We start from the raw sequence: 16,908 nt of genomic DNA on the forward strand, positions 1-16,908 counted from the left end.
ATTACCTATTTACCTTATTACCTTTATTTATCGACGTTTCGACCCGCTAGACCCGGTTATAAATGTGATTTAATATGTGTTCAAAATAATTGTTCATATTGTTAAGTTATGAAGTTATACTGAATAAATTATTATTTTTTTTCAAAACGCGAAAGTTGTTAATGTTATATTGGTATCTTTGTAGTCTGTGGTTCGTTAAGGTTTCTTTTTACAAGCTTTTATTTACTTTCACCTGACCGTTGTCTGTTTGTAATCAAATCTTGCAAGTTAAATTTGATCCACTTCCCGGTTTCCGATTGAGCTGAAAATTTGCATACATATGTAAGTCGGGTGACAATGCAATATTATGGTACCATCGAGCTGATCTGATGATGGAGACAAGAGGTGGACATAGGAACTCTGTGATAAAACAACACAACCTAATTGTGTTTGGGGTTTTTAGAATTTGCTCGATGAGTATTAGTTGCCTGTGGAAAGAAAAGTACAGTCAGCGATAAAAGCTTGTACCAAAAATTTTTTTTATTTTTTTTTATCAAAAACTTATGTACAATACAGTTTAACCAAGTAAGTAAAACAAGGTACCTGGTCTGAATTGACGATGACGCCATTGTTGTTGATGATGGTGTTCTTCGTTTTCTCGATGTCGGCGAGGTCGACGCCGCGCGACGCGTCGTCGACGAGGACGGCGCGGTAGCCGATGGCGAGCGCGTCCGCGATTGTTGCTCCTTGAACAATATACGCTAAAATTATAAGTTACCGGCCTTCTGGCTTAGTCGATAGTAACCAGCAGGTCTCGGGTTCGGATTCTGGTAGGGGCATTTATTTGTGTGTTTATCACAACAATAATGTGTGTAAGTGTACGCACTAGTATGACTAAGTGTCCTCATTGGTGTGTCCAAGTGTCTCTAAGTTTCCGTACTAGTGTCTCTAAATCCCCACGCTAGGTGGGGATAAATGTACGCACTAGTGTATCTAAGAGTCTTCTTCTTCTTCCTCGCGTTGTCTCGGCATTTTGCCACAGCTCATGGGAGCCTGGGGTCCGCTTGACAACTAATCCCAAGATTTGGCGTAGGCACTAATTTTTACGAAAGCGACTGCCATCTGACCTTCCAACCCAGAGGGTAAACTAGGCCTTGTTAGGATTAGTCCGGTTTCCTCACGATGTTTTCCTTCACCGAAAAGCGACTGGTAAATATCAAATGATATTTCGTACTTAAGTTCCGAAAAACTCATTGGTACGAGCCGGGGTTTGAACCCGCGACCTCCGGATTGCAAGTCGCACGCTCTTACTGCTAGGCCACCAGCGCTTTTTTTAGAGAGTGTATCTAAGAGTATGAACTAGTAAATCTAAGTGCACGCGCTGGTGTGTCTAAGTGTATGCACTAGTGTATCTAAGAGTATAAACTGGTAAGTGTAAGTGCACTTGCTGGTGTGTCTAAGTGTGCGCACTGGCGTGTAAGCGTACGCACCGACGCACACGTCGTACGCGAGGCCGCAGATGTAGATGTCGGTGGCGCCGCGCGCGCGCAGCTCGTGCGAGAGGGTGGTGTCGCTCAGCTTCTTGTTGTCCCAGAACACGGAATACGAGTCCACCTCGGGGTTGGTGCCTTTGTACACTTTCACGGCCCCGTCGACCACCTGAAATAAAATAAATAGTGAGGAATTACTTTAGCAAATATATTTAAAGATAATAACGACCGGTCTGGCCTAGTGGGTAGTGACCCTGCCTATGAAGCCGATGGTCCCGGGTTCAAATCCTGGTAAGGGCATTTATTCGTGTGATGAGCATGGATATTTGTTCCTGAGTCATGGGTGTTTTCTATGTATTTAAGTATTTACATATTATATATATCGTTGTCTAAGTACCCTCAACACAAGACTTATTGAGCTTACTGTGGGGAACTTAGTCAATTTGTGTAATAATGTCCTATAATATTTATTTATAAAAAAATAAAAAAAAAGTTTTTGGCAATAATTTCATTTTTGGTACAAGCTTTTATCGCTGACTGTACTTTTTTTTTCCACAGGCAACTAATACTCATCGAGACAATTCTAAAAACCCCAAATACAATTAGGTTGCGTTGTTTTATCACAGAGTTCCTATGGCTACATCCTATCTCCATTATCAGATCAACTCGATGGTACCATAATATTGCATTGTCACCCGACTTACATATGTATGCAAATTTTCAGCTTCATCGGAAACCGGGAAGTGGGTCAAATTTAACTTGCAAGATTTGTTCCATACATACTAACAGGGCAAGTTAAATAAAAGCTTGTAAAAACTATTGGGACCGTGCGAAGTGCAAGGTGGGGATAAGTAAAGCGATCCCAGCGCATAAGGTGGTAAAAATTTGAACTAACTGCGGATAGCGTCTTTAACATTTCGTACAATTATATGGCTCGAAATGAAACTTTGATTTACGATTACTCCTGAAATATTCATTTAAATTGTATGGTGTAAGGGACCATTGTAATCTGTATGAAATGCTTAATATAACTAACGTATTTGTTTTGATCATTGTTAATAATGTATCCATGTAAATAGCTTTGCAAATGCCACATATTACGTGATCTTTTTCTAGAAGTTAAGAATGGATATAGTAAGTTAACCTTAAAAGATAGACATTTCACATCGCGGACTTTTTTGTAGACCTATGAATGAGAAACAACCCCACCATACATTGTGTTGTTATAGCTCAAACGGATTAGGCAGCGTTTTCGATTAAAGCTCCTAGCCAGCGTGATTTTTTCCAACAACATCGTTATATTTCAAACAATTTACACAAACCCTTAACAAGTTATATACTTAGCCTTCCTCAAGAATCACTCTATTGATAAATGAAAGTCGTATGAAAATCTGTTCAGTAGTTTTTAGTTTTGGAGTAGTTTTATAAGATGTAGTGAATTGACGTTTTCCCCTAGAATTGCGGACACCAGGTTGCGTGACAGTCGTGCACGCTCCCAATATCCTAAGTTGTATAAAACGCGTGTATTTACCCAAGAATCGTAGCGTCAATAACTCCATAATCTCAGGGATCCTAATTAGTAAGCCGAAATACGACCATGAGGTTTTAAATTTAGTATCATCCATCAGTTTATTTTAAAGACTCGACCAACGCAACGCTTAAATAACATTTTTGACTTTACCTTTCAGGATCTTGTTTGCTTGGATGAGGATCGAGGTGTTAAGAGAGCTTATTTGGGACGACCGACTGGTCGCCGTCCAGTGGGTCGGCCCAGATACCGCTGGAGCGACAGTGTACAGGCGGATCTGTGCCAACTCAAAGCCGACAACTGGCAGGAAGTGGCACAGGATCGGGACAGGTGGCGTTCTCTCGTTTTGGAGGCCAAGACCCTCTTTGGATCACTGCGCCACAATAGTTAGTTAGTTAGTTAGTTAGACTTTACCTTTAGATCAGGATGTAGCTCAGCGCCCCAGGTATCCTGAACACAGTGCCGCGGCCACAGCCTCTGCCGCATCGGAGGCGGCCCGGCGAACACTACTGTGTCGTGGGCAGCGGCTTTGTCTGCTGAAACCTGGAAAAACATATGCCGTTTAAACGACAAACCGCAACACCTGACAGGTTGTAAGTGCGTTGTCGGAATTTAAGGGAGTACGCTCTTTTCTTGAAGCTTTGAAGGTTCGTACACGAAAGTTGGGGATCGGGCCCTGAGAAAGGGTAAGTGCTTTATATTGTTTTTCACCACACCAACTGGTAAAGGCCCTCTTGATTGGTCAAAAACTAATGAGAAAGTTGCGTTTTATCCACATGTAGGGCAAACTAATCAGATGCAAATTTTGAGCTCTTTATAGTAGCTGGTAGAATTGACTCAGTAAGCTCAATAAGGCTTGTGTTGAGGGTACTTAGACAACGATACATATAATATATCTCATGACTCAGGAACAAATATCCATGCTCATCACACGAATAAATGCCCTTACCAGGATTTGAACCCGGGACCATCGGCTTCGTAGGCAGGGTCACTACCCACTAGGCCAAACTGGTCGTCGTTTTGGGTTTGATATTTTTAGAGTGCCGTACCCAAAGTGTCAAACGGAACCCTATTACTGAGACTCCGCTGTCCGTCCGTCTGTCACCAGGCTGTATCTCATGAACTGTGATAGTTAGCCAGTTGAAATTTCTACAGATTATGTATTTCTGTTGCCGTTATAACAACAAATACTAAAAAGTATGGAAGTCCGGTTTTTTTTTTAAATAATCGAATACGAATTGAAAAGTTATAATAGAATCCCGGTAAGGGCATTTATTTGCGTGATGAGCACAGATATTTGTTCCTGAGTCATGGATGTTTTCTATGTATTTAAGTATTTGTATATTATATATATCGTTGTCTGAGTACCCACAACACAAGCCTTATTGGCTTTCCGGGGGACTTAGTCAATTTGTGTAAGAATGTCCCTATAATATTTATTTATTTTATTTACACTCACAGGGCTGGAAACGTGAAGTTCCCGAAGGTGCACATTGTCAATGAAGGACACGTGGTCTGGCGGATGCCAGTCCAGGGAGTAGAAGACGCAGTCGAACGGGATGGTGTCCAGAAGTCGGTTTATGGGCTCTACGACCTGGAACAAGAGAAAAGCTTTATACCAGGCAACAAATCAAATTTAATCTTTTTTTTTTTAAGTTTTCAGACTACTATATATGAATTATAAACTGAAATAGATATCATACACTAAAGAAAAAGTGACCAGTCCACCGGTGGCTGAGGCGGGAATCGTACCCGTATCTTCAGCTTACGCGGCTGACGTCCTGACCACTAGACCACCCGGCCACGGCGGTACCCGTCCCAAATTCTCCGGTGTAAGCTATCTTTAAAAGGCTAGGCGCCTTTGACCAGTTCAACTAACTCTCACTATTTCAATTTATAGCTTTATGTTTGACCATACCGAGGTTTGTTTCGCATAATATATACCGCAGAACAACCCAACTCACAAACATCCCAAAATAAACTATGATACAAAACTACTATTATTATTATTACTCAGAGCCCACTGTGTCCCACTGAGGCCTCCCCCCTCTTTTTCCATTCGTCTCTGTTTAGTGCTATATCTGGCCATCTCAAAAAGGAGTCCAAGTTACCCCGCCATCGCCGACGAGGCCCACCGGCTCCTCGGTTAGACTCGTGGTTATCTTGGCCCACAAGTCGTCCCGCATTCGGCAGACATGACCAGCCCAGTGAGCCCAGTCCCATTTCAACTTAGCCGCTCTCCGAGCTACGTCTACAAAACTACTATAAAACACAAATGATTTTTTTTTTACTTGTGTTTTTTTTTAGGTAGAAACACGACTCTATAGATTGTTCTACCTGTGGAAACTTGTAATTGGCTTACTGTTTTTATTTCGAAACCTATCTTGTTACATTAGCTGTAAGTTTTCCCAAGAAATAAAATAAATAAAAATAAAATAAACTGAACTAAATATCAGCCCCAGATAGAACCAAAAATAACAGACTACGAATTTAAATTGTCCACAATCACTGTAGAAGTGGACGATATAAGTAGTTGGGAATAAATAATTCCTTCTTCATTTTTAGGGTTCCGTACCCAAAGGGTAAAATCGGGGCTCGGCTATTACTAAGACTCCACTGTCCATCCGTCTATCTGTCTGTCTGTCACCAGACATGATAGCTAGACAATTGAAATTTTCACAGATGATGTATTTCTGTTGCTATAACAACAAATACTAAAAACAGAATAAAATAAATATTTAAGTGGGGCTCCCACACAGCAAAAGTGATATTTTTGCCGTTTTTGCGTAATGGTCCGGTTTTTAAATAGTGTATTTTATATTAGCTGCTCTGTAGTTTCATTTAGTTAGAAGACTCAACAAATGTTTCTACAAGGTTGTTTAGTACTGAATTTTAATTTAAACTCCTTGGTTCCTTTATCTCTGATTAAGCGTGTTTAAAATTGGATAAGATTTACAGCCAAAAATGTCGCTAATGCGATAAAGTCGATCTCAAGAGGCAAATCTCCCGGTCACGACGGTCTGAGCATCGAGCATCTTCAGCATGCTGGTCCACACATATCACGAGTCCTAGCTATGTTTTATAATTTGTGTTTGAGTCATTCATATCTGCCCACAGACATGCTGAAAACGATAGTGGTGCCGGTAGTGAAAAATAAAACTGGAGATTTGACAGATAAGTGTAACTACCGGCCCATTTCTCTTGCGACGATTATTGCAAAAGTGTTTGACGCTATGCTTAATACACAGTTAGGCAAATACTTAAAGCTGCACGATAACCAGTTTGGGTTTCGGCCTCACCTGTCCACAGAAAGTGCCATACTGTGTCTTAAGCATACCGTCAGATATTATACCGATCGCGAGACCCCGGTATTCGCATGCTTTCTTAACCTCTCTAAGGCTTTTGATCTGGTGTCCTACGAAGTGCTATGGAAAAAGCTCGAGTCAATTAACCTACCGCTAGAACTAATAAATATCCTTAAGTACTGGTATGGACATCAGGTCAACGCTGTCAGGTGGGCGGGAGCAATGTCTGATCAGTATGGGTTGGAATGCGGGGTGAGACAGGGTGGTCTGACTTCTCCCGCACTCTTCAACCTTTACATGAACGACCTGATTGAGGCGCTCAGCAGGCGGCATGTCGGATGTCAGGTTGACGGAGTTTGCGTTAATAATCTAAGTTACGCAGACGACATGGTGCTGTTGAGCGCGTCAGTCTGTGGTCTTAGAAGATTATTAAAAATATGTGAGGGGTACGCGGTGAGTCACGGCTTGAGGTACAATGTGACGAAGAGCCAATACATGGTCTTTGAGGCCCGCAATAGCAAGCTATCGAACGTACCACCTGTTAGCCTTAACGGAGCACTCTTAGACAGAGTACAGAGTTTTAAGTACTTAGGGCATATTGTTACTGCGGACCTCAAGGATGATGCCGACATGGAGCGGGAGCGGAGGGCGTTGTGCGTGAGAGCGAATATGTTGGCTCGCAGGTTTGCTCGTTGTAGTAGGGACGTGAAGATAACGCTTTTCAAGGCGTACTGCACGTCGCTGTACACGTGCGGACTGTGGGCAGACTACACGCAGAGATCGTACAACGCGCTCCGCGTTCAGTACAATAACGCGTTCAGGGCAGTGGTGGGGCTGCCCCGCTACTGCAGTGCCTCGGGCATGTTTGCGGGGGCCCGCACGGCCTGTTTTCACGCCTCCATGCGCATGCGCGCCGCCGCGCTGGTGCGGCGCGTGCGTGCCAGCTCTAACACTGTCCTGGCGATGATTGCAGACCGTCTCGACTGTTCCTACATCACCCACTGTTGTAATAGGCATGTGAGGACAGGCGTCGGCTAGCAGCATAGCATAAGAATATTTATTATAATTTGTAAATTTATTGTATATTTTAGTGTAGTTATTCTTTAGTGTGTTTTATGTTTTATGTTTGAATATTGTACAAATATGAGCCTATTTGGCTTGAAATAAATAAATTTTAATTTTTTTTTTTTAATAAATTAGCCTGTCATTGAGCCGGTTAAGAATATTAGGATTAATCTGTTTTTGCTTACAATGTGTTTCAATTACGTATTTTTAAAGACTGTACCTTACTCTCCTAGAGCGGGAAACTGTCTCGTGAATAGTGGAAGGCTCGATAAAAGAGACAAAAAGGCTATCAAAACTAGGATATTTACTGTACTTACCCAAACCTAACTTTAAGCAAGTTCAACTTTGAAATAATAATAAGCCTACAACTTATCTGCTTTGCCTAAAGGTTGACTGGTAGGGAATGCCTTACGGCATTAAGTTCGCCTATTGTACAGTGTGTTTTCTTATGTGCAATAAAGATTAAATAAATAAATAAAAATAAGTGTAGATACCTACACAAAATCATAGAATGAAATAATAATTAGTAGTAGATACACAAAGTCGTTTAAATGTGCCATGTTTTTGCCAAAATTGGTCACGTCACGCAGTGGTAATACTTTAGTTTGTAACGTTTTTGCGTGTTTTTTCCTATTTAGTAATTACTTTTAATTAATAATAAGAATTTCCTGCGCTTTTCTTTCTCTGGTGGGTCGCGGAAGTGGTTAGTTAACTAACACGTTATATAATTTGATATTTACTAGTCGGTTTTGGACTAATCCAAATAAGGCCTAATAGTTTCTCCTCTGGGTGGGGGGAGGTCAGATGGCAGTCGCTTTCGGAAAAACTAGTGCTTACGCCAATTTTTGAGATTATTTACCTCAGGCACCCATGAGTCGTGGCAAAAAGCTGGGACAACGCCAGGAAGATGATGAGTATTATAAAGAAAATCGGTAGCCTTTTTTGTAATTTATAAGCTCCGTTACACGGCTGCAGTGGTAGGTACAGCCAGTTTAAGAACCCTTTATTTTATTTGGAAGGCAAATAGGTAATAAAATTCTTTATATTATTTCGCCTGAAAAAAAAACGAGAATGACGAGAACCCACCTAGGTGGATCAATTCATAGACAGCTTTTGGGGTTAAAAGGCCGTGATACCGAATAAATAAAGCATTATCGATCACTGAGCGATAATATACTCTTCACAATGTACCCCGTTCCCAAGCTATGAATTACCATAAAAGCCTATAAATATTCGCGGAATAATTCATATACCAATCAAGGGCGAAGTTCTGTGAAATAAAATACACAAAATTCTATTTTGAAGTGTTGGTAAAAGGTTCAAAATCAAATGGCAAATGATGGTAAAGAAGGGCCATGTCGAAGCTTAGAATCATGTTTATGTCAAGGAGTAATTGATAGTGCTATGTTGCGATGACACTGTGGACGAGTGAGGCGATTACAGTTGCAAAATTTGGGGGGAATTATTTTCACATTAGACTTAAATCGACCGGGATATGGACCGTGATGACATTTTGTATTGTTTTTGAGCTCCCGATATTTACCAGTGGTAATGTTGAAAGCGAACGCAGCCGATGCGCACGAATGAGGGTAGACCGAGCGCGGTTTACACAGCTTTGACACCCGCTATCTCCAGTTACCCGTGAACAAGATGCATGTAACTACGTCGAAATATCGGGCGCTCAAAAACAATACAAAAGGTAGTCACGGTCCATATCCCGGTCGATTTAAGTCCGAGTGAAACTAACCCCGTGAATCATTCAAAACTTATTTTCACATCATTTTAAGTAAGATCAATATGGGTAAGTGTGGCTGCGGAGTAAGTGTGGCTGGCCGTCACATGGCCCCTATGTTGCCATTAAACGCAACTAACAAGTATTAAATGTATGAACTAGTAATAAACAGTAATCGAGCGTCTCTTTTTTTGTCATTTATGTAATCTTTTTTTGCCACTTTAATGTTATTTCTAGTCAGGAGCGCGAGCCCTTTTTCTTTTATACGAGAAAAAGTGTCCCAAATATTCCATACATTTTTCAAACTGTCCTTTTTGTTCATCATCATCATTTAAGAGCATGGCTCTAGTCGCTGGAGTAGACGCCAGTTTTCGCGGTCCTCGGCCAAGTTCTTTAGGTCCCTGTAAGACACGACATTTACTTTTCCTTTTAGTTGCTGCGTGTAACTTGCTCGTGGTTTTCCTCTTCCTCATCTACCTTTTTGTTACCGCCATATATAACTCTGGGACATTTTTTTTATCCCATTAGGATCGAAAGAACTCGTGATGAGTAGAAATAACACACAATTTATGAAAAAAATAAAAATACTGAAAGTGACATTTTTTTAACAAACGCTCAATCAATGGCTAAACAGGCGCCCATGTAAAGGCCAGCCACAGTTACCCCATAGCCACACTTACGAGTATCGTATCACTAGCTACTTTTAGTCATGAAGAGTCATAATTTATTGAAACATGTGTTAACCCTTAATAAGGCAAAAAGATGTCAGAAATTACGCAAAATTGAATTCTACCATTATTATTTAAAGTCTAAATCGTGCCGGCAAATATTTACTCCTTGTCCTATTACGGGTTAGTTAATTAAAACAATAATTATTGCTTTGCTATTCCGCGGTATAATTAATAATCAAACGAACTTACCTGTGAAGTTTGATTACAATTATGCGAGTATCCAAATCCAAGACAACAAATATAATTTACTAGCAGCAGTACACGTTATCGTGCAGTCCAAGTCACACATTTTAGAGATTATAGTATTTAAAAAACAAGTTCGCGCTGTCCCTCTCACTCGCTACGCTGCGTTCCTGCTTCGACATCGCTCCTCCAGTACTCATTATTTCAGAGTTATTTTTGTGTTATTAACAGAGACTATTTTATTTTCATTTTTGGGGATGGGGGGCGGGTCTTTGTTGTCTTGGATTTGGATACTCGCATAATTGTAATCAAACTTCACAGGTAAGTTCGTTTGATTATTAATTATACTTCGTATCCAAATCCAAGACAACAAATATAATTTACTAGCAGATGTTCAGAGCTTTGTATTTAAATTCAAATCCTGAATGCGAAAATAAAATAAAATATCGATATCAAATCAGTATGTTACGAACATACTGATATTATTGATTTTGACTAAAGAGAACAACGTACCACCTAGAAGTCATTAATTTATATCCAATTTAAATAATTATTTATGTATCTACATAGTATAAATGTAAAATGTATGTATAGCATAATAAAATATTATAATGATAAGCGTCATGCATTAAGGAGTGAAATTGCTTTTGGTATTTCATTTCGTTAATATTAAAAAGGTATAAAACTTTCTTTGATTTCACTGTCGTATATTGATAAAGTTGTATATATCTAAATATTCACAAGGTACAACTATTTTTATGTCATTTACAAGCCAGGACGCCATTAAGTGTAAATGTGTTTTCAAGCTTTAGTTGGCTCTAAATAAGTTTTAGATGAGCATTTTCTGTCTGTAACCATATAAACAAACCATTTTGTATAATTTAGAATTTACCAACCATTCTCTGGATGTAATTACAACGGAGACAAACAAGCATATGGCCCGCCTGATGGTAAACAATCACCGTAGCCTATGAATGCCCGCTACTGCAGAGGTATATTACATGCGCGTTACTGACCCTAAAATATAATCTAATTTTATGTTACGACACTTTAAAGTTAATTTTGAATACAGCAATCAATACTTTCCTCGGTAAATAGCCTTTGAGTGAGGTAGATAAAGGAGAATTTTCTTCATTGTAAAGCTACCATAAATATCAAGGCTATATGTAAGTACTTTAAAACTAAGTCTGGACAATTACTAGTAGAGTATCCTGTAGGTATTAAGTATTTGAAACTTATCACTTTGAAAATATAGATGGACTAATTTTAGTTATTACCACAGATCAAGAAATAGTAATATGATATTATTTATAACTAAATAGCTAATCTCATCTGCTTATGCGTATCTGAACGATGATGGCTACTACGCTAACAAGTGGCAAGGAACTTAGGTAGATTATGTGTTGAGTTATGATATATTTGTGAACAAAATATCTGGCATGACTTGTAACTTGTAATTCATTTTAAGGAGTAACATTTTTTAACGTTACCTACAATAAAACTGTACAGTGTGCATTGCGACGAAAAATGAAAACTATTTAAGCTTTCTTTTACAGCAAGACAATATGACAACCCGAGCATTTACATTTCAGACAATAATAATGTTATTGTTAAAGGATTTCAACCCTTTATTGCGATTATTAATCTAGCTACTTAGCGCAAGCGACTGCAACACGTGGCAGCATAACTCTAGTTGCATGGTTGCACAATTTACAGCACTTATTTCGCGTCGCGGGATAGTGCATCAACGGCGGTTCAGCTCTTGTTTGATGCGACGATGTTCCCCTAAAGTTTGGAGCTGAGAATCCGTAAGTAAATTGTACCGGATTTATTACATTAGGCTCGTTGATATGGTATATTCTTGACAGCATATCAAAGCTGACGTTTGAAGTTATTAGGAGTATATAACAGCGTGATATGAGTACGAATCATAAATTTGGGTTAAAGGGTTTACAGATATATTTTTTCCTATATGTTGTTTACATACAGCATTTCTTTGTCTGTAAGGGCAATGACATTGCGTACATTTTGTTTAAGGTATTTTAGGCCGCATTAACACCTATTAAATTACCTCAGCGTAACAAGAACCTCCTTTGTATTTCATTATTTTTACAAGTCCTGTAAACTTTAGCTCAACCTTAAATATTTTTGCTCTTTAGTCCCTTATATTTACATGCGTAAAGCTACTTCCAATACTATTAAAGTCTTCAATCATTACATTGGCATCAACACTGTTATAGTAGAGCAACGGTATACATATATCTTTGACGATATCATTTTGAGATATGTATAATGACCGACTGTAGACCGAAGAGCGAAGTGACCGAAGAGCGTAGCGACCGAAGTGCGAAGCGACCGAAGAGCGAAGCGACCAAAAGGAGCAAAGAAACCGAAGAACCAAATGACCGAAGCATTATAACCTCGACACTTAAAATGAAGCACATATAGCCTCGACGCTGCGGAAATGGAGGCCTCGATACGATTATTGTGGAATTGTAGAGTACATATAACTTAAAGTGCGGCATATATCATCGTCACTGCGACAGCTGCGACAGCGGACCCCTTGACACAATTATTGTGGAGTAATGATAGCATCCTCACTATGACGTGGGGCAAACTTAGCCTCAACACTACGACAGCAGAGCCCTCGACACAATGATTGTGGAGTAATGATAGCCTCCTCACTATTAAAGTGGGGTACATATAGCCTCGACGCTGTGAAAGCGGAGCCCTCGACACAATATTGTGGAGTAATGATAGCCTCTTCACTATTAAAGTGGGGCAAATATAGCTTCGACGCTGTGAAAGCGGAGCACTCGACACAATGACTGTGGAGTAATGATAGCCTCTTCACTATTAAAGTGGGGCAAATATAGCTTCGACGCTGTGAAAGCGGAGCACTCGACACAATGGTTGTGGAGTAATGATAGCCTCATCACTATTAAAGTGGGGCAAATATAGCTTCAACGCTGTTAAAGCGGAGCCCTCGACACAGTGATTGTGGAGTAATGATAGCCTCATCACTATTAAAGTGGGGCAAATATAGCTTCGACGCTGTTAAAGCGGAGCCCTCGACACAATGGTTGTGGAGTAATGATAGCCTCATCACTATTAAAGTGGGGCAAATATAGCTTCGACGCTGTTAAAGCGGAGCCCTCGACACAATGATTGTGGAGAAATGATAGCCTCTTCACTATTAAAGTGGGTCAAATATAGCTTCAACGCTGTTAAAGCGGAGCCCTCGACACAATGATTGTGGAGAAATGATAGCCTCTTCACTATTAAAGTGGGGCAAATATAGCTTCGACGCTGTTAAAGCGGAGCCCTCGACACAATGGTTGTGGAGTAATGATAGCCTCATCACTATTAAAGTGGGGCAAATATAGCTTCAACGCTGTTAAAGCGGAGCCCTCGACACAATGGTTGTGGAGTAATGATAGCCTCTTCACTATTAAAGTGGGGCAAATATAGTACCATGTCGACATCTCATTTATAAGAAAATATTTATTTAATATGTGTTTTAATTTTGAACTATTAATTAATGTGCATTATAAAATTACATTAAAACTTTAATCAACACAGTTAATACCGATTTTCTGTTTGATGAATATCTTGTTGCACAGTAAACCTAAGCTTCTAAGTACTCACGGAAAGGAGAATTATTATTAGACGGAGTCCACAATATTACACAAATCAAGTATATCTTTCCATAATATATTTCATTTTAAAATTATATCATATTATGTTAATCAAAGCTGTCTAATAATAACAAAGCGGGTAACTAACTGATGATCAAATTTAGGAGGCGACCACATCGATTGGACCCAAGACTCGACGATACCGCGATGTCCGATTAAAGCCTACTACCTAATCCGTCATGATCCATACGATAGATTCACTATGGCCCTCATATGGGGCATGGGGCGCACGGTATCGGAGCACGCATAGCACGTCCCGTTTGTATACGTCGATTAATGGCATTAAACACTTTAAACTGTCAGTCAGACTAAATAGTCTTCCAATGTCTTATAGATTGTGTATTGATTGACATTACTCCTGTATATTTATACCTATAGGTATCCTCATAAGACGCTCATTAAACTTGTTGGTACTGTGTATGTACATTTGCATAAAGACGTGTTTTGTTATCATTCATAGGCACTTATTACCAATCGGCAAGGATTACCATTGTTATCTGTTTTATTATATGGTAGGGTAGATCGGACATGGTAAAAGCCGCTTTCGTGAAACGATTACCTAGTATATATTAACTTTATTCAGATATTGTTTGTATATTTAAATCTGTACGCGAAAGCATCTCGTAAAAAAAATTGTGAGTGAACATTGCATTTTATGCAATCATAAAATGAAATCTAAATAATATTATATTAGTAAATAATACTATAATAGTACGTATTACAATTATTTAAAGTTCAAATTGTAATCTATTTGTAGCCCCATACTTATTTTTTCCGTAATTTATTTATTCAAAAAAAGAAGGTAGTTGTAGTAAGTGATTTCGTATGAACGTAAAAATTACTTACTTGATTTCTTAGGTAATAAGTTTATTACGCTAAACGAATATACCTACAATTTCAAATTGAAAGTTTAACTGCCATGTAAGTATGGCAAACGAGACTAGACTTGCCGAGTTGAATAAACATCAATTTTTCGTTCGAGGGTACGGCGGTCGGCAGTTCAAATAATGTTTTGATTCTATACTTCTTATTCAGCGCACAATAAACATTAATCGAAACACAATTAGGTACACATATTTAGAGGAACACTATTTTGGCGAAAATACGTGTGACTCGGACTAACACAAAAACATGTAATGAGTACTGGAGGAGCGATGTCGAAGCAGGAACGCAGCGTAGCGAGTGAGAGGGACAGCGCGAACTTGTTTTTTAAATACTATAATCTCTAAAATGTGTGACTTGGACTGCACGATAACGTGTACTGCTGCTAGTAAATTATATTTGTTGTCTTGGATTTGGATACGAAGTATAATGCCGGATACCACACAAATAGACAATAACAGGGTTTTATGGGTTATTCATTTGTTGTTTTAGTTTATGACGGGAAGGGCCATAGATAGGTGAAAACATAGGACTAATAAGTTTGTAGGTCAAATGAAACCAAGGTAGGTAATCAAATTAAAACCAGAATCGTGATGATTAACAGCTGTATTCATTACAGCTGTTAATCATCTGTACGCATTGTACGGACTCACAAATGGCTCCAGGCTGCGAATCGATTAAAATAAACATTATGTACAATGGCGTCGATGCTTGAACAGGACTATTGTGTGAAAAATTAGCGAGGTCGAACGTTTCATTAAGAAAATTAATTTCCTACGATATAAATAACGGTTATTTATTAGTGAATAGAGTTGTTTGAAATGTTGAACTCAGAATTGGATATAGGTATATTATTTAGATTTATACGCTTTGTTGTCGACGACAGTGTTTTCACTTTAATTAAGGTCAGCTTTTACAAGTTGTAAATAAATCCTCATCATATATATTTATATATAGAAGTATTTATTGATAAAAAAACACGTACACGATAGACAGAGAGTCAGACCGATAGAGCTAGATAGACTTATGGGTCCTCTGCTAGGATTTTCTGTGTTACAGAACCCAGTTTTTATGACTATAAGCCGACAATTTCACGGACGGGGTACTTTGCAAAAATGCAACAAACGTAAGCTATTAGAGGGAACGTAATAAAAGTTATGCTGTTGTTTACTTCTGTATAAGCATTAGTGTAAGTATGATATTACCCATGTCCATGTTATAGCCACTGAGTTGTTAAAAAGTTTATAATGAGCGCCTACAGATCACTAAACTGTATTAATATATTGATATTACAGTCTAGGATGAAAATGTACACTAGCATTACATTGTACTAAATAATGTAAATAAAGAACACATTCAAAAAAACTGCAAAAGGGACATTTTCGGAAAAATCCCCCAACTTTTACGAGTTTAAAAACTATCACCTTCTGGCAGCAGACTTTAACTATAATTTATGGCCAATGAGTTTTACTTACGTATACCGTATACCATGTCATAAAACTCATTACCTTCCAACATACTTTATATTTAGGTACCTATATAATGTTTTCTCCGTAGACACTCATCTATCTCGCAATTCAGGCTTCGCAGCATAGGCTATTTCGGCAATCGTAAAGTTAACTGCCGCGAGTCACTTTACATTTTAGTGTCTAACCCAATTTATTGGTCGTCTGTGAACATTGATTTGTGATGGCTCTTTATTATGAAGTCGCTCATTTCCTTCTTCTTTCTATTGATTGTAAAGTGAAATCTCATTTTGTAGTAACAAGTCTAAAATGTACACATTTATTTTACCCCACCTGAATAGTTTATTTTGTCTCATGTTGTAATAAATAGAGATCCAACAATCCAAATTTCCAAATGAAACAGTTTCAAAATATTTTATGTGACATGTTAGTTAGATAATTAATTTATTTTCTATAGCACATTTTCAACATCGTTGTTCGCAACATTTTCAATGTTGAAGTTAAAATGTCATGGGCTTGATACTCGATATCTAAATCTGAACTCTCGAACCTAAACGCTTAATCGTTCCTATAGTAACAGCAGATGATTAAATGTCGGACTCCCAAAAATGTTAAGTGCATGGTATTACACATCTTGTACAATTGGTGCCGTGCCCAGGATTAACACTCAGAATCAGCATCAGAATTGTTTATTGCACTCATATTAGTATACAGTTCTTAAAACGACTTAATACAGTTCCACATGAAATCCGTAAGGGCATAGCAATGTACCTAACACTAACTTCTATAATTGTTTGTTTCTTTGATTGAGTTTGCGATTTTATTATATATTTTTATGGCCATGCCAAA

The 16,908-nt window shown here is 38.7% G+C and overlaps 2 protein-coding genes and 1 non-coding gene across 3 annotated transcripts in view; all 3 read right to left on the reverse strand.

Moving 5' to 3' along the window:
• The window catches only part of LOC133531428 (uncharacterized), a 357,292-nt gene that overhangs the window by 215,104 nt on the left and 125,280 nt on the right, over positions 1-16,908 (reverse strand). The gene's annotated exons all lie outside the window — the stretch shown is intronic.
• Positions 1-16,908, reverse strand: part of LOC133531436 (uncharacterized) — a 34,055-nt gene that overhangs the window by 3,122 nt on the left and 14,025 nt on the right. Inside the window, exons 4-7 of the mRNA XM_061869653.1 lie at positions 4,457-4,591; positions 3,412-3,540; positions 1,470-1,638; positions 583-725 (exon numbers count right to left, since the gene is read on the reverse strand). Coding sequence (XP_061725637.1) covers positions 583-725; positions 1,470-1,638; positions 3,412-3,540; positions 4,457-4,591 — 576 coding nt within the window. The remainder of the gene's footprint in view (positions 1-582; positions 726-1,469; positions 1,639-3,411; positions 3,541-4,456; positions 4,592-16,908) is intronic.
• Positions 4,729-4,800, reverse strand: Trnat-cgu (transfer RNA threonine (anticodon CGU)). Its single transcript has one exon. It is a non-coding gene; the product is annotated as a tRNA-Thr (tRNA).

This window comes from Cydia pomonella, chromosome 2 (assembly GCF_033807575.1).
Source record: "Cydia pomonella isolate Wapato2018A chromosome 2, ilCydPomo1, whole genome shotgun sequence".
Lineage (NCBI taxonomy): Eukaryota > Metazoa > Arthropoda > Insecta > Lepidoptera > Tortricidae > Cydia > Cydia pomonella.